Source organism: Lemur catta, chromosome 14 (assembly GCF_020740605.2).
Source record: "Lemur catta isolate mLemCat1 chromosome 14, mLemCat1.pri, whole genome shotgun sequence".
NCBI lineage: Eukaryota > Metazoa > Chordata > Mammalia > Primates > Lemuridae > Lemur > Lemur catta.
The window spans coordinates 23,858,398-23,879,680 of record NC_059141.1 but is presented as its reverse complement, the minus strand read 5'-3'; the positions used below and the strand labels follow the sequence as shown (position 1 = coordinate 23,879,680).

Genomic DNA, 21,283 nt, shown 5'->3' with positions numbered 1-21,283 from the left:
AAGCCAGTTCTTGGCTGGGCTAACAAACAAGCACAGTTGGCCAGTAACCCCAACACCGTGTGAGGATAGAAATGTTGCTGGCACAACTCAATCTCCCTAATAAGTCATCCATCCAGAACATCAGGTAGGCCTCAGGCATGGTGGTTGCAGCAATCTGAATCCAAAAGCACGGGAGGGGAAACCCCAAGGTTGCTAGATGGAGTGATAATTCCAGCTCCCCTGTCTTTCTCCCCTTTCCTTAACGCACTGATAACTTTTGCATGCAACAAAATCACCTGGAAGGCTTGTTAAAACAGATTCTGGGCCAGCTGCAGTGGCTCACGCCTGTAATCCTAGCATTCTGGGAGGCCAAGGCAGGAGGATTGCTTGAGCTCAGGAGTTCGAGAGCAGCCTGAGCAAGAGTGACCCCCCTCCCCCCCCCCCCCGCCATCTGTACAAAAAATAGAAAAATTAGCCAGATGTGGTGGCACATGCCTATAGTCCCAGCTACTCAGGAGGCTAAGGCAGGCCCAGGAGTTTGAGGTTCCAGTGAGCTATGATGATACCACTGCACTCTACCTGGGGGGGACAGAGTGAGACTCTGTCTCCAAAAATAAATAAATAAACAGACAAATAGATAAATAAAACACAGATTCCTATAGGTTTGAGTGGGGCTCAATGATTTGCTTTTTTTTTTTTTTTCTTTTTGAGACAGGGTCTCACTCTGTCACCTGGGCTAGAATGCAATGCTGTGATCATAGCTCACTGCAACCTCAAATTCCTGGACTACGGGCATGCATCACCATGCCTGGCTCATTTTTTTTTTTTTTAACTTTTGTAGAGATGGGGGTCTCACTCTTGTTCAGGCTGGTCTGGAACTCCTGGCCTCAAGCAATCCTACTGCCTCAGCCTCCCAAAGTGGTAGGATTACAGGTGTGAGCCAACGTGCCCTGGCCAACAATTTGCATTTCTAATAAGTTCTTAAGTGATGCTACTGGTCCTAGGACCGCAGTTTGAGAATCACTGTCTTGATCTATTGCACTCAGTCAATCAATCCCACTTCAATAGAGATGTCAAGAAGACAGTGTGTTTCTCAGTATCTATTTCAGTGATTCTCAAGATTGGGAGTGGACAAGTGGGAAAAAACCTCCCATGGGGCTGTCAGAATCTCCCTGGGATTGAGAGAGATTTTATAAACTACACAGTGTTCTTAGAACACCCCCTCATCGCCGCAGGGGAAAATGCCCTGGTGCCCTCATGAACCCTTGGTAGTCATGCAAGGGGCTCACATCCCTCAGGTGCATTGTGGTGGGAAAAGATTGAAAACAACTTGTTGATCTTTCCTGGTGTCTCCCTTCCCTCCCTCTCCCCACTAGTTTCCATTTTATTCAAGTAATAAGGATCAATCATAGTTTGACTTTATCATAAAGAACCAGCTTGTCTAATTGGAACACCTGGTTCAAAGATTTCTAAATCTTCCAGGGACTCAACATAATGCATTTCACCATCATTCCTCCTCCATATCAGGAGAAAGACATGACCATAATATTTCCCTATTGCCTCATAACACCTATGTGTCTTGTGCTAAATGCTTGACATGCTTGTTTCATTTAATCCCACAACAACCCTGTGTGGTGTGTACTGATGTTATCCCCATTTTCCGGTTGGAGACTGTAAGTAACCTGTCCAAGGTAAACAACTAATGGAGCCAGGATTCAAATGCAGATCTCTGTGCCTCCATAGTAGACTGTTTCTGTACTGCTCCAAGGACAGAACTATATCCAAGAGACAGACGTTAAAGGGGGAGACATTCAAGCTACATAAAAGGCAGTGCTTTCTAACTACCATTACTTCCAATTATGGAGTGGGCCAATTCACAAACATCCTTTTCACCATTAGGAATGTCAGCAAAGGACTGATTGGTGAGGATCACATGGAGGGGTCCTCTCTGCTGGATGGGGCTGGCCTTCCTGGTTCCTTCCTTTAAGATCCAGTGAAGGGGTAGAATTGCTCTTTGTGTTTCAAAAGGTGATGCTAAACCAGAGAATGGAAGGAGTCAGAATTTGACTCAGTATGTCCAATGCCAGTACGTCAGCACAACACTATCATTTTGAGGCAGTGAAGGCCTCATCCCAGAAAATTTCCAGAGATAGGACAATGATGATATATGAATTCTCTGAAGGGGATTCAGAGAGTAAGTTATGGTTTCACATAAAATTCAGAGTATCTGATTTTTTCCCTTGGACAGAAATTAAATTCTCCCTCACACACTGTATTATGCCTCTTAATCTTGGCCTCAGAGTAAATTCACCAGTTGCTCAATAATAATAACCACCATTATTGACACTTATTATTCATTTGGTTTTCTGTACATTGTATCCCACGATCCTGAAAAAAACCAATAAAGTAGAAAATACCATCTCCACTGCAGATAACTGAGGTCCAGAATGTTATTAAATAACTTGTCCAAAGATCATATAACAAGCAAGTAGAACGTGATTCAAACTCGTCTGTCTTACTGAAAAAGCCACGAATTTAATTACTATCCTACACTACATTAATATATCACTCCACCACCCTAAATCCTTCTGATTAGGGACTCTGACTCTCCTCCCAAAATTCAATCCAAACAGTTAGGATTATGCAAGTTTACAAGGGGTCCTTTTAAGCAAATGCTATTTAAAGAGTTTAATATCTGAGTCAGAAGGTGAATTGTGAAAGCACTTGGCAAACTCAAAAGATAATCATCTTAAAAGAAGCTTTATTCTGGTATAAAATGGATAATAGTATATAAATCTGTATCAGGAACCATACTCTGATATAGATAAACCCCAAAGAAGTAAAAAGTCACATGTACAAAAATATCAGCTGGGTTATTTATAATATCAAAACATTGCGTAATACTTTAATGTAAAATAAACAAATAAAATTCACCAAACATAAAAAAAATTGCAGACAACTTAAATATCCTACGGAGAGACAATGATTAAGTAAATTATGGTATCATTGAGCCACTTAATGGAGTATGATACAGCCATTGATTGAAATGGTAACAAAATGTAAAATTGTACCCATGCTATCATTACAATGAAATATTTTTTAAAATGCTAAGTGTAAAAACTTGAAGGAAAAACTGACTTTTTGAAAAATTAGTGGTATAATAGGTGGTTTTTATTTCTCTTCATTTCCATGAAGTTTAATTAATGCTATAATAATAATAATAGAATATAAAATAATAAAATCATTTAAAAAATCTTTCCACATGTATGTTTCCAAGTTACAGGCTGAAATTTCCAGGTGCTGGATGCTGTACTGAACTTTGCTATTGCTTCACTAAGATCCATTGTCTTCTCTCTTGGCTAATACCACGATTTTATTTGAGGTATCATACCTCTCTTAATCATCTCACATATGTTGCCAGAAATTAAATCCAACCCTTGCCCTAGGATTTGGACAGGAAGCTTAGACCAAAGCAAATCTGTATAGACCCCTCCCTTGGTACCATTACAGGTTCAGGGATGAGCCTGTAACCCATTTCAGGCCAAGGAGCCAAGAAGAGAGATTTCTGGAACCTTTTGGGATCTTCTCTCTCATACTAGATATGAATGCGAAAACCCCAGAAGAGGCAAACTTAGGATGAAACTGATTGTGCAGCTGGCAGAACTGAGTAACAGAAACAGGTCTTTCACGATGTCGTTAAGCCACTAAATTGATCAGTTCTGAACCCTGCCCTCTTTTGCCCTTTCATTACCTAGACAATGAATCCCACTATGGTATAAGGCAGTTTTCCTTGGGTTTTACCTCATTGTAACACAATCCTTACTTATATGGAAACCATGACATTTCTCAAAAAGGTTGCATTATTTCTGAGAAAAACAGAGCTAGAAAAGAGGGCAGTGGATGACTTTAGCAGATCTGTGCCAAAATCTACATTAGTTATTATAAAATACATTTTTACCTTATATTAAAGGGGGCTTGCTGAGCAAGTCGACTGATGATGCTATTCTTTTTTTTTTTTTTTTTGAGACAGAGTCTCACTCTGTTGCCCGGGCTAGAGTGATTGCTGTGGCGTTAGCCTAGCTCACAGCAACCTCAAACTCCTGGGCTCAAGCAATCCTCCTGCCTCAGCCTCCCGAGTAGCTGGGACTACAGGCATGTACCACCATGCCCAGCTAATTTTTTATATATATATATACACACATATATATATGTGTGTATATATATATATATATGTTTTTAGCTATCCGTATAATTTCTTTTCTATTTTTAGTAGAGACGGGGTCTCGCTCTTGCTCAGGCTGGCCTCGAACTCCTGAGCTCAAACAATCCACCCGCCTCGGCCTCCCAGAGTGCTAGGATTACAGGCGTGAGCCACCGCGCCCGGCCCTGATGATGCTATTCTAAAAACATGACTACAATTAATTCCTCAAGGCTGTCCAAGCTTGATTTCTGGGTAAAGCCAGATCTCTGAAATACACACACACACACACACACACACACACACACACACACACACTCACTCTCTCTCTCTCTCTCTCTCTCATATATATGTATATATACATATATATACACATTCATACAAACATATACATTGTATATGTATACACACACATATATATTTCCCACTCCTAAAATTGCCCTTATAAAATGAGTATTTAATATGGATTTTAAGGGAGGCAGATATAGGAGCCAGTCAAATGAAAAGTAGCTCCAATTTTTAACATTGCTTTTATTTGTTATGATATTCCATGCTCCTTATATAAAATCCGAAAAGGCCAGTTGTTCCCAGAGTTAGCATCTCCTTATTAACTGGTGTGCTTTTTTCTTACTCAACAATGAGAATTATGAAAACTATTTGTGTTTTCTTCATTGCTTTGGCTGCCAGAAACCTCAGGCTTTGTTCTTATTGGTAGTACTCTTATTTATCTTAAGTTTTCTGGTGTAAGTTATTTTCCTCTCCTACCTTTTCCCACTTCTTTTGCCAAGTCTTTTTATTATAGTTCTAATGGGCTATATTTTATTGTATCTGTGCTTTTTAATGGAAGCTGGCTCAGATCCCTTTTAGATGTAGGTGGGGCATAAATATATTATTATTAAAGAAGTATGACTAATAATTATTATTAATCATCATCATCATGAGCTTGGGTAATAACCTGATTTTATCCATTCCTATGTTTATAATAGAGACTGAATATTTTTGTCCTCTCTTTTGAACTGCTGGGAGGCCTCTCCAGTTCAGAGCAATAATAAGAAGTCAGCAGTGCTGACTACAGTCGGAAGCTTTGTGCATCTCCTTTCCCAGGTGATTGCCATATAGATCATCATAGGCTACTGAGCTCCTTCCTGCTCCTAATTACTATTTAATGGAATGTAGCTGTCCTTTTCCAACAACACTCTCCTGAGGCAGGAATGGAATCCCTTTCTTCAACTAATTGACAACTAGTTGACCTCGGAGCCATGGGGTGCTTCTGCCAGCAATTGTATAGTTCCTTTATATGTCTACACTATTCCTGTGTTAGAAACCATGCCTTCAAATTTTTGACACTCAAAAGCCAACTACTCCTTCCGAAGCTGGATAGCTCTAAAGACATGCACTGAGGATGCTTCTGTAGAAATCTGGGGGTCTCTTTCACCCCCAGTCCTGATAGCCATTGTGTGGATAGAGCCTCCACTGTTCCATCGATCCTCCGACTGTTAGAGAGTTAGAAGTTTTCGGGCTTTACTGATTCTCTAAATTTATCCTGCAGCTCCTCTGATGGCCTTTTCTTGAGACCCTTGTCACCTGGCTTGCAAGAAGTTCTCTGAAACATCTCTCTCTATTTCTTGGCACACTGGATCCACCTTGGCTTTGGTCATATAAATAATTTGGGGTTGGGGGAAGTCTGTGGTTATCTCTAGTGGGTGATTCTACTTTCTTGTGAAATAAAATATGACATCATGAAACTAGCCTTTATTTCACCTCCTCAACAGCCTCTGGTAGCAGTTTCACAATAGCTTAGCTAAGCACTTTAATATCCACTCCTGCTAAAAAAGAACCAGCTCTCATCAATATTCCTGATGATTTATCTCAGGGAGATTATTTCAATTAATGTCTTAAAAATCAATTAATGCCTTGATTTCTCCAGGTTTCATTAACTGTTGCTACTCCCAAAGCCAAACAATGGGCAAGATTTCTTTTCACCTTATCTGGCACAAGCTGCTAGTTATTCCCCAATACCTTTCCTCCCTTTCTTACATAATAAAATAATTTTATCTGGGGCACACTTCTGTCCAACTGAATACCACATTGCCCACCTACCTTGCAGCTAGGTATGGTGACAATTTGATTAAGTTCTGGCCAGTGAAATGTCAGTGGAGTGAAATGCTTCCACTTGCAAATTCTAGCTCATGTCCTTAAAGGATGGAACATGTCTTTGCTTTCTACTTTCCTACTTCCTGCTAGCTGGAGTGTGGAAGGACGAACAGCAGCTGCAGCATGGGACAGAAGCCATGTGTGGAGGATGACAGAGCAGAAAGGTAGAGGGAGCCTGGGCCCCACGTGGTTGTGAAGCCCCATATTCATCCATGGCTTCTTATACCTCAGACTGTTATGTGAGAGAAAAATGGACCTCTATCTTATTTAAGCAACTGTTATTTTGGTCTTGTCATTGTAGCTAAATCAATATCCCAACGTGTTCATATGAATATATCCATGTCAGATAAATACTTTGCAAAAGGAGCCTTTCTAAGAAAATAAACATTAAAAATGTTTTTTTTGCCTATATAGGGAAAAAATATGGAGCTGAAGTCAACAAACTGATAGCACAGAATTCCTGTCCTAATAAAAGTCAAGTCTAATCACAGATCTCTTGGTTGAAAGCATTTACTGGGTATACAGAACCATGTTCCTTTTCTCAGTAGAAAGCCCTTCCTTTAAAAAGTCTGTTGTTGTTATTGTCGTTGTTCTCCTCCTTTTTCTTCTTCCTTCTCCTCCTCCTCTTCCTCCTCCTCCTCCTCCTCCTCCTTCTCTTCCTACTTTAGCAATCCACCTCTCAACATCTTGTCTGCTGCTGTCCCACCCATACATTCTGATTTATGCTATTGGGTCATTCCAAGTTGGACTCCAAGTACCTCATGTGTCCTAAGATGGACAGTAGGCAGAAGAAAGCTGGAACATGGAAATGAGGGAAGGGTCCTCAGAGTATGCACTGAAGGATTGTAGAAAACCAGGGCACATCCTTTCACATCAGTGTGTCTACAGAGACTACAACTGAGAGAACTAGAACACTCACAACTTCAGTAACAGCCTATGAGCATTATAAGCCTTTTAGGGCTTAAGTTCGGAAGATTCAAGATCTAGAGAACCTATGATTATACATGGCCAGGTTCTTCTTAGGAAATCAGATTCAGGGCCAAAAAGTTTTGAGTTGCTGTTGAAGGGAATTCAATCAGGCCGAAGGTCTGGAAAATGGAAAATGAATCCAAGATCTTGTTAGTGATCTCCCTAAAGTTTCTGCTATGCCTGAGATCTCAGCACAACAGGAAGAACAGACCTAGAGATACTTGTCCATGCTGAATTAATATAACAGATGATCTCAGGGGATAGAATACTGAAATCAGATACCTAGAAGACTGGAGATAGGACTAGGGAACAGGGCACAAGGATATACTTGTGATTAGCTGCTAGAACTTTCCTGTTCTATTCAATTCTGAATACAGACGCAAGAGAGAGCAAAAAAAAATTGATTCTTACACATTTGATACAGCCTTTAGCTGGTGGCTTGTAAATTATTATGTGGTTCAGAACTGCTTGAAGAGGTTTTTTAAGACAGCAGTCAAACCAGGAGGTAAAAGGTCCTGAGGAAAATGGATAGTCTTTCTCTTCAGAATCATCCCAGAAAAATATTGACCCCTAATAGCATTAATTTTGAAGGATTTTGAAAGCTCAAGACATAACATGAACTTCAGTCAATGGCATGAGAGAAATATAAGACTTTTGTAGCTATGGTCTCCAAGCAGGAGGGCACACTGGGGGGTCAGAAGACACCAACTGTAGTAAGACCTGAGACTCATCTTAATATCTTAATATGGAATTTCTCTGGCTGATGAGTCAGTGATGATTCTATACATGTTCCCATAGAACATGACAGAGGAAGAGTTGTGCTTGCTCTTACTGACTTTTCTTTCTTTCTTTTTCTTTTTTTTTCTTTTGTCAGGATCTTTCTCTGTCACCCAGACTGGAGTGAAGTGGCGTGATCATAGCTCACAGCAGCCTAGAACTCCTGGGCGTAAGCTATGTCCTCCTGCCTCAGCCACCTGAGTAGCTGGGACTACAGGCATGTGCCACCATGCCCGGCTAATTTTTAAATTTTTCATAGAGAGGAGGTCTCCTTATGTTGCCCAGATTAGTACTGTGTTTACTCAAAGATCTCAGAGACCGGTCATCTTGGAAAAACTAAAGCCACAGAAAGTAGTGTAGTGCTGAGATGCAAAGACTTTTTGCTGCTTAAATCCAGCTGAATAAAAAATGTATTTAATGCTAGAAAATGAGAATGCATTAGAACAGGAGCCCCTGATGGTAAAGGATGCCAAGGCTGGAATCCTTGAAAATGTGGACCCAGAAGCAATGGAAAACCAGGCAGGAAAAACCTAGTGACCACATATATAGGGAGTCGGCCCAGTTGGGATGCCACCATTGCATGCACTGTCTTAACAATGATAAGGGAGAGGTAACTAAGCAATAGAGTCGGTAGTGTGTGATTTCACTATATAGAAGCCCTGGACTTTACTTGTAATTGTGCAGTCCAAACTACAGGCACCAATAAGACATTGTAAAGATTACAGGACAATCAACACCATGACTTAAACCATATACTCACCCAATGCCCAGAATTGATTCTCTCTGGAGTACTGGGTCTATTAAGGGTAGCCTCATGATTGACTGGTTCATGAAGTATTGCAAAAGAAAGGCCATCCAAGAAGACTGTATGAAGACGGTTCTGGTCACCCCAGGTAAATGCATCGCCTCCTTTACTGCAGGGCTTTCTCACTCAGTACACAACAGGAGCCTCTCAAACAGTTCCATATCGAGGGAAAGCATAGTTAAGTAATTAATAATTGCTTGATTTTTAAACAATTTAACAGAAACTACACCATTACCACTTTGAAGGGCATGAACTTTCTGAAACATCTTATCAAACTTTTCCTGGGGTTCAAAAACCAAAAGAGGAAAAATCCTTGGGGTTTCTAGTAGGGAGAGCCCTTAAAAAAAAAGCCTCAAGAAGCCATAGTCTTGTGTCAGGAACAGGAGAACAGGGAAAGGCTGTGAGACCGGGGACTAGGGGGGGAAAAAGAGGAGTCAAAAATTGTGGGCAGAGGTAGGTAAGAAGAAAGCAAAATGGACCAGTGCCTGGGGAGAGAGCAGAGAGCGAGGGAAGCAGGTGTCTGAAGAGCCAGTCCAGTTCTCAGGGGTATCTGGCAGGAAGCACTTTTCCTGACTTGGGTCATTGCTGAGTTTATTTGCCACAAAGTGCATCAAGAAATCCTCCTGCACTGACTTTATTACCGTCAGCCATTAGCACCTCGGGAGAGCCTCCTGCCCTATTTTTATCACCATCAGTGGACATTTCATCACGTAGACAGCATTGCTGTGGCCTTCACACATCCTCCTAGTGTAAGCCAACCACAGCTTCTTACCTAAAATTCATATATTTTATATGTGTCTAGAAAATGGCTGAAATGATGTATACCAAACTATTAACAGTGCTTACAGGGAGGGGCTTTAACATTCTCTACATTATTGGACTTCTATAATAAAAAACAAGGACTACGCATTAGGTAAAAATTTAATAACAATATTCCCCGTTTAATTTTTTTGTGGAGGAAAGGGGCAGAATTATGTTGCAATGGAATGAAGAGAAATACTGTTTTATGCCTTCTTCCTCTTACTTGGCCTTTGAGACTCTGACTATGGCAAAGCTCTTGTATACTCATAGCCTGAGGCCTTAGTTGGCCCAGTGCTACCTCCACCACGCCTGCCTCCTCCAGGCTGAGAGCCAACACTTAAAACAAACAAGCAAGCAAGCAAATGGCAATGACTTTGTGCCTCCCTGGCCATGACTTAAAAAACAGTTAAAAACATTTGTAATGCTGTTAAACAAGCAAACAAGCAAGCAAATGGCAATGACTTTGGCCTGCCGTAGACCTGAATGAGTACCTGCTTCTGGCATCCACAAGATTTCCCAGATCTCCCTGCACTACTTTATCCCTCACGCCTTGCCAAGGTCCCAGCTCAAACTCAGTCTCCGAGCCAGTGGTTCTCAAACGTTTTGTTCTCAGAACCTCTTTGTAACTCTTAAACATTTTGAGGACTCCAAAAAGTTTTTGTTTATTTGGGTTATATCTATCAATCATGACCTTATTAGAAATGAAAACTCAGGGGAAATTTAAATATTTATTAATTCATTCATTTAAAAATGATAACAAGCCCAACACATGTAAACACAAATAACATATTTTTTTTAAAAAGCTATATTTTTTCAGACAAAACACTTTTATAATGAAAAAAGTGCATTGTTTTACATGTCTGCAAATTTCCTTAATGTCTGGCTTAATAGAAAACAGCTGGATTCTCATATCTGCTTCCGCCTTTAATCTGTTGCAATATGTTGTTTTGGTTGAAGTGTATGGAAAATATGACCTTATATAAATATGCTTTTGGGTAAGAGAGGACCTCACAAACCTTCTGAAAGGGTCTCAGGAAGTCCCAGTGGTCTTCAGAGCACACTTTTGAGAACTGCTGCCCTATGCCTTGTCTCTGTAACTAGAACCTCTCCCCTGTCCTGAGGATCTGCTTGAACTTACAGCCCCAGCCTTTCCGCTGCCACCACCCAATAACAGGGAGATTATTATCAATATCATTATAATCCCTTACCTGTGTACCTTATTTCATAGTTTTCAAATAGCTTTCCCTTATACTGACTCCCAACTGCTTGTCAGCCATGTCTGATGATTCTTCCGCCTTACCCATGAAACATGAAGTTCAGAGTTTATGTGACTTGTTCAGGGTCATTTGGCTGGCAAGACACAGAGCTAGTACCCAGGTTTGTGCCTTGCTCTTTCTCTGGCCACTTATACCAACAGTGCCCTAGCCTGATCTCATCTGTAATAATCCAGAGTTTTGAGATGTATTTCAATACTTTCCTAATTTATACCTTGATATGGAACGGCAACTGATATTTATCGAAAGCCTACTATATTCCAGGCACTGCACTAAGTGCCTTATTTGTTTTCTACCAGCCTCACAAAGGCAGACATTATCCTCACTTGAGAAGGAAATCAAGGCTCAGAGAGATTTAAGTATCTTGACCTATCTTGCCAAAGATAAATGGCTCATAACTGGTAGGACCATAGTTTGGATCAGGTCACCTTACTCCAGGCCCCATGTTCTTTCCATTATGTGACTGTGCCTTCACTAAAATCATGGCTCTATGTGACCAATTATCTTCTGACATCATTACAGCCACATAGGGGCCTCACCCACACTCAATTCCTGAACCTCCAATATATTTCGGTTCCTTTCCTTGTTGATTCCAGAAATGCTCAGTCAAGAAAGATATCTTCCTGATCTCCAGGCTCACTTCAACCTCTCCTGTTAATGCAATTCCTCCAATCTATTAACAGAACCTTGAAATCTACTAGAAGAAAGTAGAGTGGAGATAAACCAGTGCTGGATAAAGAACATCCAATTGACATTAATTGATGTGTAGACACAAATCACCAAAGGCTGAGGGTCTCTGCCCTCCTCCCCAGCTCCATGGTGACCAGACCCAGTCTTGTCCTGGCTTAGAGCCTCTCCTAAACAGGGCCAGTCCCAGGTGCACCTGTGAGATAACAATAATGTCTCCTAAAACAAACAGTCATTGTTTCTACACAAAGACCTTCAATGTTTCCTCCAGCAACAAAAGACTACAGCCATCCCTCCAAGAAGACAAAGGGGCTGGAAGCCCTTTCATAAATATGATGGTGGTGTGGGGCCAGCAGGCAGCGAGAGGCAGGACTCCAGCACTTTCTCTGCTGAGGAATAGCTAGGACAGGACTGACTCTACCCGTCAGGAACAGTTCTGAATGACTGGTCATTCCTGAACTATTTATATGACAATAACAACATTTTCCTAATCTGTAGAAAATAAATAATAATATCTATGCCTTACAGGATTGCTGTCAGGATCAAACGATATAATAGGCGTGAAAGCCCTTTGTAAGGTTTAAAGGGCTGCACAATTGATATTATTATTATGAGAAGATGGATGGGTCACCCACATTGCCTACATAAAAAAGATAACTCTGTTTTAGCCAGATGAGATTCCAAATAGCCTTGGTTTCTAGGCCCCCCCCCCAAGTTTCTAGAATAAAGCATAAAGGAGAGGAAATGTGGTCAATATGGCAAATGGTGATAGTTTATTAGGGCCCATCCCAGGCCACCTGCTGTACAGGTGATGCCTAATTTTGTTTGCTATTCTTTCCATTCCCAGGACCCCAGATCCTGGAAATGAGATCGCTGGTTCCCCACCAAGGGTCTAATTGTCCAAGTTCCCCGCCCCCTGTCCCTGCCCTGGTCCCTCCTAAAGCATAGCTTATGCAATTTATACAAAATTAAATATACATTATAAACTAAAACATGAGAAAACTGTCCATCCTTACTGCTAATCAAAGGCAAGTAAATGAAGATAAGTTGTACCATTTATACCTATTTAATAAGAAAAATTATAAATGAAAATATACAATTTTGATGAGGTTTTGACAGAATTGGTGTGATCTTACAGCACTGGTGGCATAATAAATTTGTATAAATTCCTTCCAGAGGCAGAATGACAACACATAGTGAGCAGGAGATATTTCTATCGTGTGGCCTAGTAATCTCTCTCCTTGGACATTCTCAAGGAAATAATACAAGAAAAACAGAAAAAAAGCAGCAGGCATAGATATTAATATATTTACCCATAACTGGTAAATATTATAATAACAAGAGGAATATTTTAGTTAATTGCGGTGTGACAGTAGTCATGAAAATGAAAATATAAAAGCTACTTAGAAACATAAGGAAATGTTTCTGATCCAAATGTAAGTGAAAGTGTACAATATAACACAACTAGGTAAAAATATATATGTATGGGTAAGGACTGGTAATATGAAAAAATGAAAATCTCTTTGGTGTAGTGGTAGTGAATTTCAAAATGTTCTTTAATGCTTTTATATCATCTTTTAAATACAGCAATAAAAAGAAAAAGAAGTAGTCCACTAGTAGAATTTCCCAAGACCCTGCTTCTATTAGGGTAGGGCAAGGCGTTGTCTTTGCTAAGATGTTGACGGGTGTTAATAAATTAATGTGCAACATATTTGCATGCAGAGAGGCTGTAGAAGACTCTAGCCATTGAAAGCCACAGAATTCAGCCAAACAGTTGTGGAGATGGATTCTTTCTTTTTCCACGTGTTTGCTGTGTGGCCTTGGGCAAGCTATGTGACTTATCTAAACCTTTCCTGATTTTTAAAATGGGAGTGATACTGGAGCCAATTTCATAGAGCTATTAGGAGTAGTCAGTGAGATAAAGTACACAGCATAGTGCTAGGCACACTGAAAAATTATTCAATAAAGGTTTGTTGTTTGTGCTGTTAATAATGATGATCATACTGGTGGTGGCGAGAAACTGAGGCCTTCTGGAGAAAGTGCTTTAACTTAAAGGTCTAACATTACTTAAGGATGCTGTTCAAGTGATACTATCCCTGTATGTGGAGCCAACTACAAATTTTGAAAGGTATTTTTATTATATTTATTTATTTGTTTTTAATTTTATTTTTAATTGACAGATAATGATCGCATATATTTATGGGGTACAATATGATGTTTTGTTACATGTATATATTGTGGAATGATCAAATCAGGCTAATTATGAGCATATTCCCTCAAATGTTTATCATTTCTTATTTATTTATTTATTTATTTATTTATTTATTTATTTATTTTATTTTTTTTTTTTGAGACAGAGTCTCACTTTGTTGCCCGGGCTAGAGTGAGTGCCGTGGCGTCAGCCTAGCTCACAGCAACCTCAGACTCCTGGGCTTAAGCGATCCTACTGCCTCAGCCTCCCGAGTAGCTGGGACTACAGGCATGAGCCACCATGCCCGGCTAATTTTTTTGTATATATATTTTTAGTTGGCCAGATAATTTCTTTCTATTTTTAGTAGAGACGGGGTCTCACTCTTGCTCAGGCTGGTCTCGAACTCCTGACCTCGAGCGATCCACCCGCCTCGGCCTCCCAGAGCTAGGATTACAGGCGTGAGCCACCGCGCCCGGCCTTATTTTTTAACTAAATTAATTAATTTATTTTGTAGAGACGGGGGTCTCACTATATTGCCTACGCCGGTCTCAAACTCCTAGGCTCAAGTGATCTTCCTGCCTTGGCCTCCCAAAGTGCTAGGATTACAGACATGAGCCACCATACCCTGCCTTTTTATAATTTATTTATGGTAAGAACATTAAAAATCCTCTCTTTTGGCTATTTTGAAAGATATAATGCATCATTATTAACTATAGTCATGAAAAGTATTTTTAATACACATTAAAAATAAACTTTTGCAAGGGTTAAGTTGGACTGAAATGAATATTTTTTAAAAAAAGAAAAATAAACTTTATTTTTTTAGAGCAGTTGTAGTTTCCCAGCAAAATTGAGTGAAAGATAGAGAGATTTCCCATATATCGCCAGCCCCTACATAGGCACAGCCTTCCCTACTATCAAAATCTCCCACCAGAGTGGTACATTCGTTACACAATGAACCTTCATTGACACATCATTACCACCCAAAGTACATAGTTTACATCAGGGTTCACTCTTGCTGCTGTATAGCTGTGGGTTTTGACAAATGTATAATGCAATGTCTCCACTGTTAACAGTATCATACAGAGTTGTTTTACTGCCCTAAAAATCTTCTGTGCTTTGCCTATTCATTCTTCCCTCTCCCCAACCCTGGGAAACCACTGGCAAGGTCTACTGTCTTCATAGTTTTGCCTTTTCCAGAATGGCATATAGTTGGAATCATACAGTATGCAGCCTTCTCAGATTGGCTTCTTTCTTTTTCTTTTTTCTTTTTTTTTTTGAGACAGAGCCTTTCTGTGTCACCCCAGGTAGAGTGCAGTGGCATCAGCCTAGCTCACAGCAACCTCAAACTCCTGGGCTCAAGCAATCCTCCTGCCTCAGCCTCCCAAGTAGCTGGGACTACAGGTGTGCACCACGACGCCGGCTAATTTTTCTATTTTTAGTAGAGACAGGGTCTCACTCTTGGTCAGGCTGGTCTCGAACTCTGAGCTCAAGCGATCCTCCTGCCCCAGCCTCCCAGAGTGCTAGGATTACAAGCGCCCAGCTGAGGATCCACCTTTATAGGGGTCTCAAGTCTCCTGAGTTAGGCAATCCTCCCACTTCGTTGGCTTCTTCTTTGGATGGTATTTTTTACAACCAATCTAGATGACCAAGTGAGTGTTTTGAAATTCCACTAGATAATACAATTACTACCAGTAATTGTGTAAGATTCTTTATACATGTTATCTCTGTAAGATAAATAATATTATTCTTTTTCTACCAACAAGGAAGTGTTCAAGGTCACAAAGTCAATAAGTGGTAGAGCACATATTTGAATCCAGTTTTTCTGACTCCAGTGTTTTCAAGTTTCCATCATGCCACAGTATTTATCTAATACTAAACATGGATCCTGGAACATTTGAGCCCAGTCACATGAACGGACAGGAGAAACCACACTGGTAAAGGTGCGTAGCCAACTGCATGTCTCTCCAGTTCTTAGGAAACAGCATCCTGAGAGAACAACACAACAGCCACCCTGCTTTATGCCGGATTCTGGGCTTAGCACTTGTCTTCCTCATCCTTAGGCAGGAGAGCTCAGTCAACATACTGATTAGTGTTTCTTAACCTTTTCTTGCATTATCCATCCCCCCCAGGAGCTTCTGTAGACATTTTCTTCTAATCAGTCCCCAATCCAATTAAGTTATAATACCAGAGATAGACTCTATATTTGTTTATGTACTTGGCTTTTTGGAGGGCCAAAAGCCATCGTAATATCTAAGATGGGTTTTTTTCCTTTGCCTTCCCAGAAACTACTTTTACCCCCTTGGGGGCTACATCACCCCCACCGAGAATGCATCATCTAGTTGCAGATGGCCAGAGCTCAGGGAGGCTAACAGGCAGCTGAGATATGAGGGAGGTGAGGCCAGGACCTTGGAGAGCACCAGAGTGGCCCTGCTGAGACCTGTCCAAGGCTCCATGTTGCCTGAAGAGATGTCTGAAAGAAGGAGAAGGCATGGAAAGGATGGGGGCTAGGAAACTAGTATTGGTATTATTTTACTAAAGGTTGTAGGAAACATCAGAATATGAAGGCCTCCAAATTCTATTTCATAAAAAGTTCTTGTGGGGGCTGGCACTTTGTGGGTGTGGACTTCAATTCTCAAGGTCAAAGGTAGTTAAATGGCATATCTTCAGGTAGTTTAATGATTTCAAGATCTTTACTAAGAGCCCATCTCCATAGAAGTTAGAGTTTTCAGAGGTTTAAAGGTGTCATATTAATCCTCCCTTTCTCCCCCTTCAATGCTGGTTAGGTTCATGATGCTGTACTATAGTTTTACAGTGCCTGCTGTGAGTTGAAGATAAAGACATTGTTTACCATGTGGCAGACAGATACTGTGCTACACCGTTTTAGTTAACCTTCACAACTATCTTATCAGGTGGGTATGATCATTACCCAAGGCTAAGAGAGATTAGCAAACTTGCTCAGGATCACACAGCTGATCACTGGAAATGCCAGGCCTTGAACACAGACAGTCTGACTTCAGAGCCCTAGTGCGTACCCAGCATGCTATACTACCACTGGATTGACTCAGTGGCCCTGATAAGTTTTTGGGTGGCTTTAAAAAAAACCCATTAATATGCTTAGCACAGGACTATCATCTTCTCCATCAGCTTTCCCAGAGATACCACACTGACCCAAGGTCAGGCTTTTATCCTCTCCCCACTAGAACTCAAAATTTATCATGTCACTCCTTTGCTTATAACCCTTCAGTGGCTCCCCTTGTAGCCTTCAGGGTAAAATCCAAATTCCTTATCATGCCTTATAAGGTCCTTCATGATATACCCCTGCTTATATGGCCAGCCTCATCATCTTCTACCATTTTGCTTCTCAGACTCTCTGTTCCAGTTGCATTGACTGATGTACTTTCACTAGACTGTGCCCTCTGTCCTCCCTGGGTCTTGGCACATGCTGTCCCCTCTTCCCAGAAACTTCCTTTCTCTTCACCTCCCTTTCAAGGAGCTAAATACTCCTCATCTCTCAGGTTTCATCTCAGATATCACTTCTTCTGCATGTCCTCATAGAACCCCCAAATATGGATGCAACAGAAGTAATAGCATCACAGTACTCGGTGCTGGTCAAATTGCCTATAGTATATTTTGTCCAGTACTGAACATCATATAGATCAGAGACAGGCAACCAGTATGGTGAGCATTCTGAAATAGATTTTAATATATACTAGTACTGAGTTAATAACTTCATGGATGTTATCTCACATAATCCTATTGGATTGGGCAGGAACAGATGAGGAAACTGAAACCCAAAGAAGTTAAACAAATTGCTCAAGTTCCCTCAGAAGGTAAATGGTAGAGCATAGTTTTTGAACCCAAATCTGTGCAAATTCAGAGCCTTCAATCTCTGTATAATATTACCTCTGGAAACCATATTGTAATGGCTAGTTCAGTGATAAAATAGAAATTATTTAATCTGGAGAACAGATGACCAAGAAGCAGCTACCCTCATTCAAGGGTTGAAAAGTATAATTGCAGTAAGATATTTAGCTCAACGGAAGAAAGAAAGTTAGCCCTGGAGGGGAAAGGCCCAAGTATCAGCTGCCTATGTGTCCCTCAGCCCAGTGGCTGCCACAGAGTAGGGGGCTCCATAAATGGAAGGAAATAGAACTGCTCAACAGTAGAATGAGTTGCCCCATGAAACAGTGACAGTCCCCACAATGGGGTTGGTTGGCCACCTGACAGAGCACCAAGGGAGGGATCACAGAAAAGGGGTCTGTGTTCTGCATCCTTGAACTAGATGACCTGGAAAGCCCCTGGCCACTCAAGAATTCTGCAATTGTTGGACTGAGTCTATGACTCAGACTTGGCAAGTCACAGCCCACCTGGCATTCATCAGTGCTTTGAGATCTCAGAAAGTAGAGAACACAAGTGGATGGGACTCCTGGGCTTCCAGAACCCAAGCTTTTACCCCTTCCAGCCCCATACTGAGGAGTCTGAAATGGTCCATTGTAACTCTGGGGAGCTAGAAACCTCCCAATCCTATTCCCAAGGCTAATCTGGAAATAGAGACATTTAAGTCATGTATATAGAAAGGTTCTGCCTGTGGGTTTCAGCTGCTGTCACAGGACCTGAAAAAGGAGATGAATACTCCTTGCTAGCAGATGGTCAAGACAAAAAAATCAATATGTCAACAAATGAATTTTTGACAGTCATTTGCTGAAAGGAATCTAATGGGCCCCACAAAATGTACACTGGGTTGGCCATTGTTCCTCGCACACACTGTCTCCTCTCACTCCATGCTGAGTGACCACTGGCAAACACTCAGGACTGCCCACTCTGTCCGGCACAGAGTGAGTTCCAACACAGAACAGCCAGAGGCAAGCACTTTCTGCTCAGCTCTCCTAGAGGGCTCACACAAATGGGTGTGGCCCAAAGGAAGATAAAACTTTCCCTCAAAGCTTATGTTATCAGACTCTCTGATTCCACTTTTGAAAGATTCATGCACCCTAAAAAGAATAGAGCCTTCTGGAGTATATGAGGCCACTTATAACAAAGGCATCTTAGTTGTATGGTCCAACCTACAGCTTTAATCCACACACAACTACACATACAACTCTATTAAATTAGGCAAACTTCACTTGTGATACTTTTCAAAGAAGTAATAAACTAAATACAAAATTTTTATCCTCATTTATAGACTAATAGAGTCTGTTTAGTTCCAACTTTATTATTATCTACAGTTCTTTGACTCTATCTTCCCATGGTGTTCCCTTCTGTCTTCTCACTTGCTTCTTGCAACTTAGAGACAAAAGCTTTCCCGTTTCTGTCTATACCTAGAGCTTCAGATAAGCTTCCTTCAGTGGCCCCTGGCATGGCGTGGTGGCCTCTCACTTGACACTCGTCACCACATTTCTAACTCTCTTATCAGGGATCTGAGCTCTAAGGCCTCCTGAATCTTCTTCTTGCTGCCTCTAAAGAAATATGGATCAGATATAGTATGACAGCTAACTATGTGAAACCCACCAAACTATTTTTTCCAAACAGGAGGGAGCGGCCTTCCACTCTTTACAGAGGGGTTAAAACTTCCACCTGCTGATAGGAAACAATGGCTGCTGAGTCAATGGCAGTAACTTACACTTAAAAACTGGGTTTCCCTTGTAATTCTTGACAAAACAACTTTTATTAACTGCTTCTCAACGATCTACCTTCCTCTACTGACAAGTCCTTTTTAAACAAAATGCCTTATGCTGAAAAGGCAATAAATTGGATTTGCGTGTTGATATCCAGAGCTCCCAGAACACAGAGGCACAGATGCTGCCTGCAGAAATCCATGTACAGACACCACACACACAGGTGCTTATCGCAGACAGGGGTACACAAAGACAGATGCTACTCACGTAGACAGATGTCCGCCAGGAACACGACATATACCAAAAGCTCCCGCAGGGTGGTCTTGACATAAAGTTCCCGGTTCTCAGCTGTGTTCTCAGTCAGGGCTGTTCCCCAAAGTCCTAAGGGGCATTGGAGAGATGCCCAGGATCCCTAAGAGCAGTGTTCCTGGCGGTTATCCCCACCCATCTGTCGCTGGCTTTACCCCTGTGTCCACCCCAGCCCTTCCTTACCCATCACCTTGTCCCTTGGCTGAATCTGGCTACACCCATGCCTGCCCTCCCAGATCCAGCTCCCTGGGGCAGACAGGGTGAAGGCACTGGGTAGCAAAGAACAAAGGCATGAAAAGGAGGAACTTGTTCTGGGGAGGAGTGCAGTCCAGGGTATCATCATATCCATGTCTTCCCTCAAACTAGCTTCCAGACACCCCTCTGGGTCCCCAAGTGATGACCATGCCAGGCCCCCCTTCTGGTAGACCTCTAGATGGGTCTCTGTGTTCTGGGGCATGCAGCTCTGACACAGGCAATTCACAAACCCCAAAGAGACACTGAGATGTCACCTCTTGTTCAGATCACATTTCCCCCCTAGAAGCTTTTGGTGACCCCTTCTCCTGACTCCAGTATCCCAGGAGAACCCTCCCTTCACCTGGTACCTCTGATGCCGCGACGGATGTGGAAGCAGCAGCTGGACACCAGCGTCCTGTGTGCCTTCTCCTGGGCTTCATCTTCAGGCTTCTTGGGTTGGGGCTGGGGGGGCACTTCACTGGAGACAGTGCAGATCCTCAATGTCCTGTGCGGGGAGGGGGGCCCACTGTAGGCGGGGTTGTCCCAGGCTCCCCTCCCCAGCTTTTGCAGCTCCTGCCCCTCAGAACTCTCCACAGCATTCATGGGGAATGAGACAGGGGGCCTGGCACCCCAGGTGCCCACTCTCAGCTGGAGAAAGATGGAGCAAAGGCACAGCCCAGCCTGGCCCGCAGTGGGCAGGGGAAAGGGAGCCTGAGAGCAGCTGCTCCAACACAGCCTCTGCCTCCTGCCTTTTGTAGGGGGAAATCTGTGCCTGGTGGGGGAGGGAGCAGATGAAGATGGGGTGGGGAGTGACCATCAATCCTGCCAGGGGCTCTCACTGTCCTGTTTGCTGCAAGTCCCAGGGGACAAGAAGAAAGGGGATGTGAGGGAACTGGGAGTTAGGGGTTTGAAGAGGGGAGAGAGGGGAATATGAGGAAGATGTGGAGCCTAGGGGCGGCAGGAGGGATGGGTGAACGAGGAGAGCTCTGGGGATGAAGGTGCCAGTGGAGGGATGGGCCAGAAGTCAGACAGACAAGATGATGAAAGAGCAGTGGGAGGAGCTGAGAAAAGAGGGAGCCTAGGAGCCTCTATTGTGGGTCTGAGCTAATTTCCACTAAAAGCTCCTGAAAGGGCCGACATGGATCAGGGTGGGGCCCAAGGCCAGGCTGAGAGACTGAACCTGGAGGCCTCCCTACCCAACCCAAAGTGCCTGAGGCTCCTTTAATGTCTCACCTTGAGCTGTCCCCAGTGGAGTGGAGAAGGCAGCTCCCCTCCCTCACTCCACTCTCA

The 21,283-nt window shown here is 42.2% G+C and overlaps 1 protein-coding gene across 1 annotated transcript in view; it reads right to left on the bottom strand.

Annotated features, from left to right (window-relative positions):
- PKD2L1 (polycystin 2 like 1, transient receptor potential cation channel) overlaps window positions 1–20,596 on the bottom strand; it is a 33,692-nt gene extending 13,096 nt beyond the window's left edge. Inside the window, 2 exon segments of the mRNA XM_045568635.1 lie at window positions 19,718–19,831; window positions 20,362–20,596. Coding sequence (XP_045424591.1) covers window positions 19,718–19,831; window positions 20,362–20,596 — 349 coding nt within the window.
- Between the last annotated feature and the right edge of the window lie 687 nt (window positions 20,597–21,283).